The sequence below is a fragment of the Pseudophryne corroboree genome, chromosome 11, assembly GCF_028390025.1.
Source record: "Pseudophryne corroboree isolate aPseCor3 chromosome 11, aPseCor3.hap2, whole genome shotgun sequence".
Classification (NCBI taxonomy): Eukaryota; Metazoa; Chordata; class Amphibia; order Anura; family Myobatrachidae; genus Pseudophryne; species Pseudophryne corroboree.
In genome coordinates this window covers 171344105-171362074 of record NC_086454.1, presented here as the reverse complement: position 1 = coordinate 171362074, position 17970 = coordinate 171344105, and the positions used below count along the sequence as shown (strand labels likewise).

General features: G+C 44.4%; 1 protein-coding gene across 1 annotated transcript in view; it reads left to right on the top strand.

The window, feature by feature from the left end:
• Window positions 1-10309: 10309 nt before the first annotated feature.
• Window positions 10310-17970, top strand: part of LOC134970067 (cathepsin W-like) — a 120691-nt gene continuing 113030 nt past the window's right edge. Inside the window, exons 1-4 of the mRNA XM_063946162.1 lie at window positions 10310-10414; window positions 10583-10637; window positions 13637-13750; window positions 13943-14085. Coding sequence (XP_063802232.1) covers window positions 10343-10414; window positions 10583-10637; window positions 13637-13750; window positions 13943-14085 — 384 coding nt within the window. The 5' untranslated portion in view covers window positions 10310-10342. The remainder of the gene's footprint in view (window positions 10415-10582; window positions 10638-13636; window positions 13751-13942; window positions 14086-17970) is intronic.

The following is a 17970-nucleotide window of genomic DNA, read 5'->3' as shown; positions in this document are numbered from 1 at the left end:
AAAAATGATTAATAAAATATAACTTTTAATATTCACAATTAAAAAAGATCATCTCACAAAGCGACATGGCGACATGTAAAAATTGTAATCATAAACTTTTTGATACAGTAATCCAATGTATTATTATAGTGAAATATGCAGTATGCGGTATTGAAATACCCAAAAATCTCTCAGAGGTGTATTACCTCGTTACAATACTTTGAGAGAATTGGCTTCTCTATACTCACACCTTAACCACCAAACAATTGCAAAAAATGACAAGTATCAATAGTGCCTTTTAATTAGTATCATAATTTCCCTATCAAATATCTGTGTGAAGTCTGCCCGGCTGCTGGGATGAGAGAGCCAGGTACCTATATGGAAGTTACTGTAATATGAGAGATGTATTGGAGATATATTAATACTACACAATTAGCTGCCGCTGCTAATATTCCTGTGTGCCTGATGGATAAATTGCCCTGCACATACAGATGTCCATGTTGCTGCCCACGGTGCTGTTGGTGGCTAGAGGTGGGAGGAGAAGCCACCAGCATCCATGATTCTGCTGACCGGAAGTTGGACCCGGTCACATGCTCGTTGCCAGGGGTTATATGCTCGCTGCCAGGGGTTACATATGCTTGTTGCCATAGGGGTTACATGTTTAGTGCCAGGGGGTTACATGCTCAGTGCCAGGGGGTTACATGCTCATTCTGGGTAGCGCTGGGTAATGGTCTAGTAATACCTCTAGCATCTGTCTCCTAGAAGGCAGCTGCCATTTTAAAGGGCCGTCTTCCATGCTGTCTGCATTGAATCTGCATCTTCCAGTAGTAGGTAGAGCCTAAGCGTCTATTGGACCGGTGCTGCCCCCCCCCCCCCAGGACTCAGCCATCCAGGCTGCAGCCTTATGGCTGCTCAGGCCCCGGGTCTCATGTTTCTTCACCCGCTTGTATGGCAGACAGAGCACTGAATGACTTATTATGGAGCACAGCCAGCCCCAGCACTGGACTGATTTGTGGCAGACAGGCGCAGCACCCACTTGTATGGCAGACAGAGCACCCAGTGACTTATTAAGGCAGCACAGCCCCAGCACTGGACTGATTTGTGGCAGACAGGTGCAGCACCCACAGAGCACCCAGTGACTTATTATGGCAACACAGCCTCAGCGCTGGACCGATTTGTGGCAGACAGACGCAGCACCCACTTGTATGGCAGACACTGTCGATCTTCAGACCGGATCCCAGTGAAATATATGTGGTATTGAAATACCAAAAATTCTCTCTACTCACACCTTAACCACCAAACAATTGCAAAAAATGACAAGTATCAATAGTGCCTTTTAGTTAGTATCATAATTTCTATATCGAATCTCTGTGTGGAGTTTGTATGAACTCTTCATCAGCACATTATCAATCACAAGGAAAAAGATTTTTTTAAACATATAGGCAACATTGAGCCAGGTACATGTTGGAAGTTAGTATGAGAGATGTATTGGAAAAATATTAATACTTCACAATTAGCTGCTGCAGCTGATATTCCCATGTGCATGATCGATAAATTGCCCTGCACACACGGCTCATGGGGGTCATTCTGACCCGATCGCTGCTGCTGACCAGCCGCTGCGTGTCGTGTAGTAATGAGTAGCTCCCGGCCAGCACGCTAAAGCTGCGCTGGCCGGGAGCTACTCCTGAAGTACAAAAGCATCGCCGCTGTGCAATACTTTTGCACTTCTGCAGGGGGGGGGCGTAACTGACCTGCGGGGTGGACTAGCCCTGTGCTGGGCATCCCCCGCATGTCTCTGTTCCTGATCGTAGCCCTGCAAAATTTTGCAGGGTTACGATCAACTCGGAATGACACCCCATAGCTGCAATTTTGTTAGCAGATGGGCAAAACCATGGGGGTCATGCAGGCCTGATTGCACGCTAGGTTGTTTTGCTGAGCTGCGATCAGGACATAACTGCGCATGTGTGTGCCCTGCAATACGCAGGCGCGTCGCACAGGTACAAAGTGGATCGTTGCTGAGCAATGGATTTAATGAAGAATCCATTCACACAGACAATCGCAAGGAGATTGACTGGAAGAAAACATTTGTGGATGTCAACTGACCATTTTCTGGGAGTGTTTGGAAAAACGCAGGTGTGTCAATGCGTTTGCAGGGTGGGTGTCTGATGTAAATTCGGGGCAAACACTTTAGCCTGTTCGTGTCCGGAATTGATGTCAGACACCTGCCCAGCAAACGCTTGGACACGCCTGCGTTTTTCCAAACACTCCCAGAAAGCGTTCAGTTGCCACCCACAAATGCCCTCTTCCTGTCAATCTCCTTGCGATCTGCTGTGCGAATCGATTCTTCGTTAAATCCATTGCTCAGCAATGATCCGCTTTGTACCCGTACGACGCACATGCGCATTGAGGTGCATACGCATGTGCAGTTTCGACCTGATCGCACCGCTGCAAAACAACCTAGCGTGCGATCATTTCGGAATGACCCCCATGGTTTTGCCCATTTGCAAATAAAATGCTGCTAGAATCAGGTCTGAACTACTCCCTCTAGAATCTCTTTATCAGACTTTCTGCTTGCTCAGTTTCTGAAAATGCCACCTGCTGTCTGAAAAGTGGTACTGCACTATATTTCAGAGGAGATACACATGGCTTGCCGTGTATATCTTAAGAGGAAAGCTTATCTCGGGCCATGAACGGCAGGCCATGATACTTTTTTCAGAAAGGTAATAGTGGACACATCTGTATGTCACACTGAGCATTCATCCAGGGATTTATGTCACACTGCACATTCATCCAGGCATACAGGAGGCACACAGTATGTATATGTCACACTACTCATTCATCCAGGCACACAGGAGACACATGGCGCATATACTGTATATCACACTGCGCATTCATCCATTGCACAGGTGATACACGGCGCACGTATGGCACACTGCGCATTCATCCAGACGTACAGGAGACACACGGCGCATATATGTCACACTGCGCATTCATCCAGGCGCACAGGAGACACATGGTGCATATATGTCACACTGCGAATTAATCCAGGTGCACAGGAGGCACGCGGCACATACTGTATATGTCACACTGCACATTCATCCAGGCACGCAGGCGATACACAGTGCATATATGTCACACTGTCATCATGTCCCCATAATTGTCTGTAAGATTTTTCTTGATGAAACTAATGCACCTATCACACCCATTTACTGATTAAAGTAGCTATGTACGCTCCACATTCACATGCCATCCAATTGAAAAAACTCTTGCAAAATTATTTTGGCTGTTATTCACTGTGTTAATTATGGGGAGAATTGGGAAAATCAGCCTGTACCCTAAAAAACTGCAAATGAATATTGTATAACAGAATAAATGTATATTACTGCGCAAAAGCAAAATATATGGGGCTCTTTAAAAGTTTCAAATGGATGAATATTCAATTTTTTTTTCTCATTTTGCCCTGGGTGCCAAAACCCCTGATTACGCCTCTGTTATGCAGTATAAAGGCCAGGACATACACAAAGTTTACATAGCTGGACATCTTCCGATTTCGAAGGGAAGTAAGCATGATGTGTCTTTCATTTGATGCACTAAGGGGGTCATTCAGGTTTGATCGCTGCTGTGCGTTTTCGCACAGCGGGTGATCAGATCCGAACTGCACATGCATATGCACCGCACTGCGCCGTTGCTTCGAGCGGCTGCAATGGCCATTGGCCCCCTGTGATGGGATGGTGCAGAGAATCCATTGGCACGGGCGTTCGCAAGGAGAATTATAGGAAGAGGCCGTTCGTGGGTAGCAACTGACCGTTTACAGGGAGTGTCCGGAAAAACGCAGGCAGGATCAAGCGTTTTCAGGGAGGGTGTCTGACGTCAGCTCCGGCCCCAGTCAGCCTGCTCTCATCGCACTGGAAGAGTAAGTTTGTGCAGCATTGCTACACATGCGATTGCACACTTGCGCAGCGAAAAAACACTCCCCCTGTAGGCGGTGACTATCTGATCGCAGTACTGCAAAAATCACTGCCCAGCGATCAGATCTGAATGACCCCCTAAGTTTCCTTAACCGACCACTGCATCTACAGTACTCAACGTTGCCCGTGTCTTTGTGCTTTGATGCTGAGAAATAAAAGCACTTATCCGTCATGCAATACCATCAGGGAGGTGTCTGATTGGCTCCATATTTATTCTGCAGCAGAACAACGACCCCAAATATACAGCCAATGCCAATAAGAACTGTCTTCAGTGTAAAGAAAAACAAGGAGTCCTAGAAGTGATAACATGGCCCCCACAGAGTACTGATCTCAACATTATCGAGTCTGTCTGGGATTACATGAATAGACTAAAGGATCTGAGCAAGCCCACAGACACAGAAGATCTGTGGTTAGTTCTCCAAGATGTTTGGAACAACCTCCCTGCCGAGTTCCTTCAAAATCCGTGTGCAAGTGTACCTAGAAAAGTTGATGCTGATTTGAAGGAAAAGGATGGTCACACCAAATATTAATCTGATTTAGAATTCTCTTCTGTTCATTCACTTTGCATTTTGTTAATTGACCAAAATAAACTAGTAACACTTCTATTTTTGTAAGCAGTCTTTCTTTGCAGCATTTTGTCCACACCAGCCTTAAACTTGTGCACAGTACTATATATTTTCCCTATCATTTTTATTTTTAAAAGGTTACGGAGCACAGTGATTCCGTCATGTCTTCTATAAATATATATATATATATATATATATATATATATATATATATATATATAATATTGTGACAAGAACACTGGAATAGTGTTTGAGGGCAGGTATGTTTGTCCCAGGTTCTTGTCTTACATGTATTAGGAAAATGTTTTGTTCTGTCAGAACCTTTTCAGTTTGTTGGAAAAGCTGGATAAGGGTCCTGAAAGAGAGATAGGGCAAGTTCCAGACATTGGGCCCAGTTTGGGTCTTTGTCCTCACAGAGGGCTAATCAGGGTTTCAGCTGTGTAAGTGGGTTATAGGGCTACTAGCCTGATTAGTGTGTGCAGACTGCCTGGGAAGACTGCAGGATCTCTGTGAGAGAAATACGCTTCCTTACACAAGTGAGCCATACAGTGTTGGTTGGAAAACTCTGTGTTTTTTGTTTAGAGACAGTTAGGAACGTCTTATGTTTAGTTAGTGCCGGACAGGCAAGGTATTTTCTTTTGATGTTTGTTTGTTTTCTGTTTAATAAAACTGGTCGTGGCCAGTTGCATCACACACTGCACTTGTGTGATTCCTCAGTTGCTGCATAGCTGCCATTTACCCCACGAAACGGCACCTTGTTCCCTTACAGTGTTACAACTTGGTGGAGAATGCGAGCATTCCGTTCTGCGCATAAGTGAAAGCAGCAGCTTTATGAGGCCTGAACACTCGCATACTGAACTGTCACAACTGCTGGGGTGCAATAGCCAGAGATCAGTCCCCTCCAGAAGCTGTCTCAAACATAGAAAAAGTGACAAGGAACGCAAAAAGAAATGATAAAGGCAATAATGAAATGACCATACAGAAGATAAATGGAAGCAGTTCCTGGCGGTGGAACGCACGCCACCACCGTGGAACGCATTGCGCTTCCTATCTCAGAATGCCTTTATCATTTCTTTTTGCTGCTTGTAGTTATTAACTTATACACACTGGCCTTGGCTTTTTGGTGGACATCATACTAGCATTTTGCTGCAAATAATAGATACGAGCTCCCTATTGGCTAGGAATTACTTGGTGGGCTGTCCCTTAGGGTATTTATGGCTCCACAGGCAGGATGTGTGCAGGGGAGATGGCAGCCTAAAATTTCGGTCTTGACAAAGGTTCCATAGAGGACCGAAACGTTGACCCTGACCCTGTAAACTATGTGAGCTGAATTAAAGAAATCTCATTTTCACTATTGAAGAAGCCTGGTGAGTGCGTTCCTTATCACTTTTTCTATATATATATATATATATATATATATATATATATATATATAATATGTACACAAAATGTATTTAAACTTGCGCTCAGGTCACCAGCAGCAATTTGGAGAGAGCCCCTGTTTGCGGACTCCCAAAAAACAATGCATAAAAAAACCCAACAATTGCGCTCAGTGTATAGCCTTATAAGATACTTGAATTCACTTTTTCATGTATGTTCAATGAATGTTCCTCCAAGGTGTGGGTTTTTGTAAATGATGTCACCTGTAAGTATACCCTCACACCAGAAATACACCCGAAAAGAATGGCCAATGGCCTAATTTGACATGATGCCAAACTTTTTTTTATTAAAAAGTACATAATAAAAGCTTCATACGTTCACATGAACATTATAAAAGAATACATCGAGATGCAGTCAGGAAATACTGTCAGTTTCAGCAATTGAAAAAAATTCACCCTCAACCTTGCAGGTGTAAGCTCAACAGAGTGTGGTGACAAACTGGACACGAGACCGTAGCCAAGGGTTAAGTAAGACCTCCATATAAAAATAGGCCCATCACCATGACAGCATGATGATTACCAACTGTTCAGCTGACCACTTGGTCACAGTTATGGTGGCCAATCCCGGGATCGGCATCGGCGGGATCCGGGGATTTAGGGCCAGAAATGTCCGGGATTCAATCCCGGGTTTGGAAGGTTCAATCCCGGGGATTGAGAGATCAGTGTTAAGCGTCCGCAGGACGCTCAGACACTGCCCGGATTCCTCCTTCTGGCTCCCCCGGCGCAGCATGAGGTGACGCTGCGCCGTCAGTCGTGCATTGAGTGAGTGCAGGAAGAGTTCCCCACCCGCCTTCCCCTTGGTATATAGTTAGTAATGTGTGCGGGGTGGGGTGGGGCAAGGGGGCGGCAACACAGTTAAAAGCCAATCCCGGGTATCCCGGGATTGGCCATTTTCCAAGCCCGATACCCGGGATTGAAAAAATGGCCCGGGATTGGCTTCCCTATTCACAGTGATGCAGTTCTTCTACCACTACATATTTAGGGAAACATTGGGGCTGACAATGTAGGTATGTACACACCCACACAGCACTGGTCACAGCTCCTCTGCTTTCATAATAGGCACTTGAATATTATCAGCCCCAGGCCCATGTAATCCTTAATCCGGCCCTGGGAACCTATCACTGGCAGCGCCCGTGTTTTCAGCAGCATCCGGTTGCCAGGCGACTGGGACGCTTGCATACTTCCGTCCCCGGCCGCCGGCTCCATGGAGACCAGGACGCTCTGCCTGCGGCGGGCAGGGGAAGCTTCCGCCTCATGTCCTAATGAGCTGCCTAAACACCTGGCACTCACAGGATGAGCGGAGGGGCAGCTGTTGTTTATTGTAATTAGGGGAGGCGGGTGCTCAGTCTGCTTGTTGATTGGTTCATGCTCCCTTTTTATTTCTGGTCTGCCTCTCACTTGGTGCTGGTCATAGTTGCTGGTTGCTGCGGGAGCCCTTGTCGCTGGGCTCTAAGTCTCAGTTTGAAGTCCTCATCTCCAGTTTGTTTGTTCCCATCTTTGAGCAGCATTCCTGTGTCCAGTCTAAACTCGGCACAAGTGTTAGCTAGTAAACTTTTGCATTTGCTTTAGTTACACTTCTCTCTTGTACACCTGTGCACAAGGGTTCAGTTGAAGTTATTGTTCCTCACAGTCCGGAGGCAGCATCCCGGTTAGCAGTGCTGGTGCTAGGGTGTTCGGCGCCCCCCTGCAAATTATAAATTTGCGCCTTGCCATATTTTGCAAAGGGACGGTGTGTAACGAAAAAGGGGTGTGGTTTCACAAGGAAAGGGCGTGGCCACACAATAGTACCCCCATTTCAAATTACGCCACACAGTAGCACAATCTTATTCACATTACCCCGTCCATAGTAGTGCTGTTTATACACATAATAGCCCCTGCAGTAGCGCCGCTAAAACACATAATACCCAATGTAGTAGCGCCGCTTATACACATAATAGCCCCTATAGTAGAGCCGGTGACATATAATAGCCCCTGTAGTAGCGCCAGTTATACACATAATAGAACCTGTAGTAGTGCCGGTTACACACATAATAGCCCCTGTAGTAGCACCGGTTATACACATAATAGCCACTGTAGTAGCACCTGTTATATACATAGCACCGGTTACATGCATAATAGCCCCTGTAGTAGCGCCGGTTACAAACATAACAGCCATTGTAGTAGAGCAGGTTACATATAATAGCCCCTGTGGTAGCACCGTTTACATATAATAGCCCCTGTGGTAGCACCAGTTACACACATAATAGCCCTTGTAGTAGCACCGGTTACATATAATAGCCCCTGTGGTAGCACCGGTTACACAAATAATAGCCCCTGCAGTAGCACCGGTTACACACATAATAGACCCTGTAGTAGCACCAGTTACATATATTAGCTCCTGTGGTAGCACCGGATACACACATAATAGCCCCTGTAGTTGCACCGGTTACATATAATGCCCACACAAGTGCCATTTATACAAATCATGCCCCCCCACACACAAATATTGTAGATACACACATACACATAGATACACACATACACATAGATACACATACATACACATAGATACACACACACACACACACACACACACACTTTCTCACTAACCCTCAACTTACCATCTGGCTGGCCGAATTTATAACAGTTTCTCTGTCCTCCTCTGCAGCCTGGTCCTGTGTAGCTCTGCCCCTCGGTGCCCTTAGCTCTGCTCCCTTTTCCCACTGAACACTGACACTGACTGAAGATGATGCTGTCAGGGGGGAGGAGGAGGCTTCAAGCTGACGGCGCCGCTGTCGGTCAAATGGTGTGACAGGCACAGCAGCCAGCAGCAGCAGGGGACAGGCGCAGCACAGGGATGCAGAGCCTGGCGCCTACCTGCTTTGCATCCCTTTGCTGAGCGGGTAGTGCCAGGCGTGCCGGTTAGGGATTCTTTTGTTTATATCTTCTCAGTCTCTACCTCATTCTAGTCCGTCACTATCCTCCTCCACCTTCTTTTGCACCTATGTCTCCATTGTTTGCATTCCCTTTGTCTCACTCCTCCCAACTCCTCACTTGCTTTTGTACTCCTTCTCCCTACCAACATTGATCCAGGTCACTTGGGGTTGAGTTCATACTACCACCAGCAGCTTAAGTCCTGGTGGCATCCCAGTACCGGTAGGCACACTCTGCCTTATGAGAAAAGCGGCTGTTAAAGGCGAGAAGACCCGCTGGTGAGTTCTACGAGTCTCAGCCCAAGGGTCACTGTTCAGAAGATCCTCGGCAAGCCATCCATTGTGGAGAAGAAGATCTTACAAATGTAACAGAACCACTGATCAGGGGCCAGACAGAGGTCAAGCTGCAGCAGAGTAAAAACAGGCAGAGACCTCCCAAACTGCAGAGGTGGGGTGCCTGATATGGGCACAGAGCCCAGGTTAGCATTGGCTCCTACTTACATTTAGAGGGGAGAGGAAACAGCCAGCCCTGGGTCCCAGCAACTGTGCAATGGATCCAGCTGGTGGCGGGACTGGCACATGCGCAGACCCTCTGGTGCGACTGTACATGTGCAAACACCTGGCTTCTATGAACTATATCAGCTACAGCCCCCACAGGAGCCGGATTGGGCTGTGTCAAAGTCATGGAGTGGCTCTCTATAGGAAGCTAGCTCTCTGCTTATCGCTGCCCTCTCTGGCAGTCCCAGAGGGAGGAAACACCTCCCAATGGGACTTTTTATTAACTTATTAAACTCATTTATAAACACTATATTACATTTTTTGTATTTCTAACCCATCTTCTTGTGAGGTAGAGATTTCAGCTGACATTAGATCATTTTTCAAATGATTGTAGCCATAGCTCACCCTAGTTCTGCAGAGATGCTGATCGTGATGACCAAAAGTAATAGAAATGCTTGCAAATAATTTTATACTTTAAAGAATATTCTAGGGAACTGTATTTGTAATTAGCCATTGTCTTTATCTTTACCACCTACTTGAATGTTAATTCAATGAGCCAGAGTTGGGTGGAAAACAAAAATTGTCCTCTGGACATCATGGCCCAAATGTAATAGAGTGAGAGTTTCAGAAAGTGAGAGGCTTGGTAAGGTTTTGCAGTTTTTTTTTAGAGTGGCAGTCATTGACACTGCAAGATCAACCTGGTTTTGCAGTGTAGTTGATTGCCACTTTAAAAAAAAAACCTGAAAACCTTGCCAAATCTTTTACTTTCTGAAACCCTCACTCTATTACATCTGGCCCTATGTTTCAGGTTTTGGTTGTTCACCACTGATATCTGACGTCATCTTCACACATTTTATATTTAGTCATGTTTCCTTTTTGTGGCAAAAATGGTTATTTAGACATTTACTAACTACAATAAATGTTCTTTTCTTCATGTAACCAGTCCATTCTGCAGTATACAGTAGTGCTTCTTGTTTGAGATGTCTCTCCTGTGTTCTCTTTCTGTCCTGATGGTCATTTTCCCACACATGGCTTTAGGAAGCTCAGAATTGGTGATTGTCCTTACCCTTGTGTTTTCTCTCTCTCTTCTGTCTGTAACTGGTAATTTTCCCTTCCTTGCCAATGTGTGATAACAATATTTACCTAGTAATTACCAAATTGCTATGTCTATGAGTGCGTGCATATCTATAATTTACTTTAATTAAGTCATTTCTTTACAGGCAGCATTTCAGAATTTTATCAAGGAATTTAATAAGAGCTACAAAGATCGAGAAGGTAAGTACACAGACACTCTGATCACATTTACTGTAAAACGTCTATATTTCAGCTTCCCTGAGACTATTGTTGCTTTGTCACTAGAAAAACACAGCCTGGGAGAGCTATTATTCTGAAACTTAGAGAAACTTTTATAGATGATCCAATCAGTTTATTAGAATATTCTTCTACTGACAAAAAGATGATATTGAAAATATATTTTGGTTTTGTTTGGAAAGCATTTTTACTTATCTGCAACTGTGAAAGGCAGCTACAGTATTTAGCAGTGAGCTGGATCATTGCTGTAGCAAAGTAAAACAAATTATATCCTGCTGCTTGTTGTTCTATTTTGCTCACCCCAACAGTGTGAAAGTTTTCAGTGTCAGTCTATAACTAGTAACGTTTCACTATGTGCATACATTTTTGCAGGAAGTAAATGAATATTTTACATTGAGAACACCTCTCATAGGGTGTAGTATGTTATGCCGCCGGTCAGGCTCCCGGCGGCCAGCATACTGGCGCCAGAATCCCGACCGCCGGCATACTGACAGCTGGGCGAGCGCAAATGAGCCCCTTGCGGGCTCGCTGCGCTCTCCACGCTGCGGGCATTCTCTCTCCAGGGGGGTCGTGGATCCCCAAGAGGGACAAAAGCTGTCGTTATGCCAGCAGTCGGGATTCCGGCACCGGTATGCTGGTCGTCGGGAGCCCGGCCGCCGGCAAACTGAAGACTACCCCTCTCATATACTCAGTATATTGAATAGTGCACAATGGGATGAGGACTGGATATGTATAAGGCATGTATGCAAGGGCGTAGCTACCATAGGTGCAGGCAGTGCAGCTGCTATGGGGCACAGAGCTGAGAGAGGCCACCTTCCCTGTCAAAGTTACATGTGTTATATACAAGGTCGTAGCTACCATAGGTGCAGGCAGTGCAGCTGCTATGGGGCACAGAGCTGAGAGGGGCCACCTTCCCTGTTAAAGTAACATGTGTTATATACATTTTTTGCCATTGGGTGGTACGTAGGGGTACTTTCAAACTTTTTCTTTGGGGCCTGCAATATATCTAGGTATGTCCTGGACTTGCTGATTGTAGTGTGGTATAAAATGAATTTTTTTTTATATTATATGATATGAACCGGAACACTGTAATGAGGCACAATATGAAAGGGGAGCACTATATATCATAATATGAATTGGGGGTACTGTGCGGTATAATGTGTTCTGGCCGCTCTGAAATGTGACATTGGGTGAAGTTAAGCACTAATACGATTCATAAAAGAAACTAGGGCACTACTATGGGGCACAACATTAAATAAGGCTCTACTATGGTACAGAAAATGAACCAGGGCACTATTATAGGGCATACAATTAACAACTGCTGCAGAGAAGTGTTTCTCTAGATGCATTGGGACGGGGGCCACTTCAAAATGTTGCTATGGGGCCAACAAAGTTCTGGCTATGCCCCTGCATGTATGTTAGATTTTTGTGGATGATGCAGAGATTTTCTCAAATTGCAGGCAACTACAAAAAGTGTAATTTACTATACACAAGGGGCCTAATTCAGATGTGGTTGCAAAGTGGCTATTGCAGGCATTGATGCTTTCGTACTGCGCATGCTTCTGAGCCGCAGTGCGCACGCACAGCGTGTGAAATGTGATTGCAGTAGCATCAGGGAATTAGTCGCAAAGTGAGTGACAGGATGACTGAATTTGGGGATGGTCGGGCACACGCATCATGTCATGGCCGATCAGATGGTGTTTTCTGGGCATGCATAAATTAGCAGTTGCGATTTTACTTGCTACTGGAGAACTGTCTGCATCCTGGGATAGCATCTCAGCCTGCGCGTCTACAGATGCACTCAGACTTGCGACCTGATTTGCGACTATGGTACCGATGTAGCAGCAATTATACAGCGTTGGATGGAAATGATGCGACAGCAGTGGGTGTCCCTATGCTCAGGTTAGCTTCTGCCCGTATTAACATATAGTTGCAATTGTGTATGGCAAAAGATAGCAACAGCAGCAGCAAGAACATCCACATCTGAATCAGCACAATGGAATTTTAATAAAAGGTCTGTAGTAAAAGGTCTGTACTAAAGAACATAAAAAAAAATGTTTTGCTTAATATTTCCAGCCCTCTGTGGGATAGAACTAAGTAAAAGACACTAGGGAAAAATTATATTATAATTATATATAAAAGAGGAGAAATTATATTCACAGGCATGGGAGGGCTTCTGGAAAGGGTCCCTGATTCATCAATAGCAAAATATGAATTAAGTGATACTTTAATGTTATTTTGTTCTTTACTACAGACCTTTTATTAAAATTGTACATGTTGTGGGACCTATATATCAAATAATATGTGTGGGAATTCCTCTGAAAACACTAGTATATGCAAATATTAAGTATCTTTCTAATGTTTGTACAGGGGACCGGAGCAGATATCAGAGCTATCTCCTGCGGTTCCCCATTTGTGATCACAAAAGCAGCCTCCAGCTGTGTTGCTAAATTTACCAGCTGTGCCCAGTATCTAACGCCATCTAAAGATGCCATAAGCCAGTTTAGCCTATAGGCTACAGTCCTCTCCTCTCGCGCATGTGCTGTATGGCAGCCGGCCCCAGATACTGAAAGTCAATTTATTGTTAATGTAATCACTGCACGTAACACATTGCAGGGATGGGCTACTCTCAGACAGGATTTATTTGGAAAGTGATTGACAGTCAGGGACCATATGGGGCGCTTATGGGGAGTGGTGTCAAAAACTCAGACATGTCAGCCATTTTTGGGGCACATTACTTATTAAGCAGGCTGCCACAGTACAGAAAGTGGCCTCAGATTGGTGCAGCTCAGAATCAGCCCCATTTATTTCCATGAATACTACATCAGGTTATTTTCCCAGGAATAATAAATCTAACAGGGATCATTCATGTGCTTAATTTATCTAATATCCGATTGTGTGCCAAACACTAATTAATGTAATTATGCCCCATGCTTTATCTCTCATGTCTTCCACTACCACAGAGTTCCAGTATCGGCTGTCTGTATTCTCCGGAAACTTGGATGTGGCAAACCGCTTGGGGAGAGAGGACCTAGGGACGGCTGAGTATGGGGTGACAAAGTTTAGTGACCTCACAGGTGAGGTATTAATACTGTCACTTTATTATTTGTGGCTTCTCTTTTTTTCCCCTCAGAGTGTTGGTAGTTCTTTACTTTATGTACATTTTTGCTGAATACATCATTAACTGGTATTTCACCACTTTTAATCTTCCTAAATAGCTCATACAGTTATACAGTTCTTGTGTTCTAAATATGGCATCTTGTCCATAGATGAGGAATTCAGTAGAAACTATCTGAATCCAGTTAGTGTCCTACCTCCAAGCACTTTGACAGAATCCCGAGTAGAAGCTACACCAGTATTGCCATCATGTGATTGGAGGAAAGCGAAGGTCATTTCACCAGTGAGAGACCAGGTGAGCAAGACGCAGACCTAATGGGATACTAAAACATCACTGTGTCGGTGGTACTAGTCTATAATATACATCAGTAATCCATGCAGTGGCATTGCAATGACTGGATTCATAGAATGCGGCCGGGCCACACAGAGGGCAGTCTATATGGCACCCCACGCCCAGGGTAGGACATGTACATGGTTTCTGAAGACGCCCAACTACTTCCTCAAACGTAATGAATTACAATACTGTGTCAGCATAGAGGAGTTACAGAGTAGAAGTGGAAGAAAAGTGGCTGAGATGATATTAATGGTGTGTGAAAGTGTGTGTGAGGAGGGGGGAGGGATAGGGATGGCTACCATCAATGTTCCTGATTCAATGGAGATGCTTTTTCCTTTCGATGCCAGGATTGCGCCGATTGCCACCATCACATGCTTTTTTTCTATGTGTGTTGTCTCAATGTGTGATGAGATTGTAAACCACAGGGCATACTGATCCATCACCAATGCTTCTTTGCAGATGTGCAAATCTACCCTCCATTCTGTGCATACACATTACAGCACCACTGCTGGGTAAAACCAACAAATGGTTTAGAAACTATGGTCGCACTCCTTTGCAAGAAAAAAAGGGGTACACTAAGCGCTTAGGTGAGTGAAACTGCAATATGATTGTCAGCGGCCTCTTGTAAAAGGGAATTGCCAATCCCTTAACACACAAAAATACCAAAGAAAACCAAGTGGCGCTTAACAATCATGTAGTATGAAACATTTAATAAAAATGCAAATAAAATACAATGCAACAACCTCCTGGGGGTGTGATACAATGTTAAAACATCACAATAATATTAATAAACAATGTGATATATCTAAACACCTGGTGTTTAATTATAGCACCAGTTAGAAACGAATAAGGAAGATTCAATTACCAATGTTAACACGGGAGTCTCAGGTTTAAGCAGAGTTCAATGTATACACTGAGATGTACAGCTGCAGGATATTTTCCAAACTAATGGCTCACAGTGGCGTACTCACAGGTTGTAACCCGTAACCCGGGTTGAATGCGTTATTCAGCCAGTATGAGCAAATGTTATAATAAATGGAAATATACACTCCATTGCAAGGCAACAATTTGATGGCACCTTTCTGATGCCATTATTACTGGGTGCTATTCCAGTGGCAGAGAGAACAGGATCGTGTGGGAGCAGAGCCGGCCCTAAGCAATATGATGCCCTAGGCAAGATTTTGGCTGGTGCCCCCTAGTACCACCGCTGTTAGTTCTACCTCTGATCCTGCACCCCTTTCCCATCACTATCACCCCTCAGTCATAGCAGTCCTCATTTTGGTGCTGCTACCCCCTATATTTTAAATAGGAACAGTGCGCACATTCAGTGCGCAGCCCAAAAGGGGACGTGTTCTTTTGGGAAGGGGCATGGCCACACAATAGTAAACCCAATTCAAATGATGCCACACAGCAGTGCAACTTTATTCACGTTATATCATGCAATAGGATCCCTTATTCACGTTACATCACACAGTAGTACCACTTTAACTTATATACATTACTTCTCACAGTAGTGCTCATTATTCACATTACATTACACTGAATTGATCCTTATTTACATTACACCACACCATATTGCTCTTTATTCACATTAGATCACACAGTAGTGCCTTTTCTAAACATTACACCACACAGTAGAGCACCTTATACACATAATGCCACACATTAGTAATGCATTTATACACATAATACCACACAGTAATGCGCCTTAAACATATGACACACATTATTAATAACATAATGCACCTTACACATTATACCAATCTTTACTAATGCTCTTATACACATAATGTCCCTTACACATGTCACACATTATTAATGCATTTATACATGACACATATAATGTATCTTACACATAATGTCTCTTACACATAATGCCTCTTACACATATGCCGAACACTATTGCAACCTACCAACACACAGCACTCACACGGCCGCTAACACTGTGACCTCTGCCTCTGCTTGGATACAGATTTGTCCTCATACATCTTGCCTCAATATGCCATGCAGCTATATTAGCATGCCTACATTTTGTGTGTGACTGTGGCTGTATATGCATACAAAATGCTAAGTTACAGTGATTACCAGGAATACACTGTAACGTAGCATTTCGTATGCAGATACAGCGGCAGTTACACACAGAATACAGGCATGCTGCATATCATTTTAATCAGCAGAATCTGCTTGTGCCCCATGGCATTCCAAATGCCCTAGCCATTTGCCTAGTTTCCCTATGCCAAGGGCCGGCTCTGTGTGGGAGGGTGGTATTGAAGGTGGCAAAATGAATGGGGCTGCCAAGGCTCCATACTGTGCTCCATAAAGCACTAGGCAAGAGAGCAAGAAGAAAGGTGAAATAAATGGTTCAGGCATGACATCACTGAGAAGTATACCTTACCATTACAGTCCTAGTTTTAAGGATATTCATACTTGAGCCCAGATGGTCAAATCATTTTGACTGAGGTACTAATTAAGTCACTTGTGCACAAGCATGGATATCCTTACAACCTGGACTGTAATGGTGGCGTTTTGGGAACCTCTGCCTTAAATTACATGGAGAAGGCAAAGAGGTAACAAACACACCTTCTGGAGGAAAAAATGAAACAACTGATGCTAGGTGCAATTATTCAACACCACTGAAATTTTAAGTCCCTTTAACTTGTATTGTTTTTTTCTGCAACATTGGTTTTCACAGGGAAACATTTGGGTGTAGAGTGGATCTTGATCCAGAGGCACCAACAGGCTAAAGCTAGGATGCATTGGGACCTCCTCTATAACTCCACCTCCATACACTGTGAGCTCAGTTTCAGTTGGTGTCTGCAGCAGCAGGTCACTTAACAGGTGGGCTGCACTGGGCAGCCCTGAAAAAGCGTTTTCTGACAGAAAAAGTGACACTTCAGCGCCATGGTGACAATTCAGCGCTGCAGCTCCATCACCTCCCAAGCGGCGTCGCATCCTCCCGTGGGTACTTGACCTGTAGCCTTTTACCAGCCCAGGGCGCCATCTACTGCAGATATTCCTGCCCTGGAGCTGCCTCACACTCTCCCTCACTCACTGACTGAGACGCTGGGCGCCATCTTATAAGCATAGTTGCGGTAGCCTCTAGGACTGCAGGGCAAGGTCTACCTTGTAAAGCCGCCTGTAACAGCACTGTAACTTTACAAACACTTGAGTATTCTACATGTCTTTATACAGACATTAGTTAAGAAAAAGTGTACCTATTACATGTTATATTGTATGAGTATTCTGATATATACAGTACTTCCGGTCCAAGACTGTGCTGTGTTATGTATATATCTGTACATATACTAGTCCAGTGCAGTTTTATTGTCATAATAATTATCTGCATTGCCTGTGACTGTGTGTGCCTGTATCTGCTGTGTGGTTTTACTTTTAGTGTTTCCCAGATATATCTATCACTATATTCTGTACCCTAAGGGACTTGGTGCGTCAGGGTCATATATATACAGTAGTACATCACAGTATATACCCATTACGTGTATTCTACTGTGTACTCAGATACATAATACTGGATCTAATCGCTGGTGCTGTGTACGGTGTCTACAGTCACATACTAATGGATTTATTTGCATGTATTGTACTCTGTCTGGCTTTATCGTAAGAAGTTGCTCTGTTGTTGCATTGGTGTACAATGTCTAACAAGAAGGACAGTAAGTCTGTTTAAATAGGCTCTGGCTCGCTATCCTCTCCCTGCAGAGATATGTAGCAAGTGGGATACTTCACCGCCGGTGGATTCTGATGTCACCCGCCCATTGATGTCATCCACTCTGCCTGTCACCACTGTCACTTCACTGAAGGAACCGACAGATAAGCGTGTGGATGGATGCC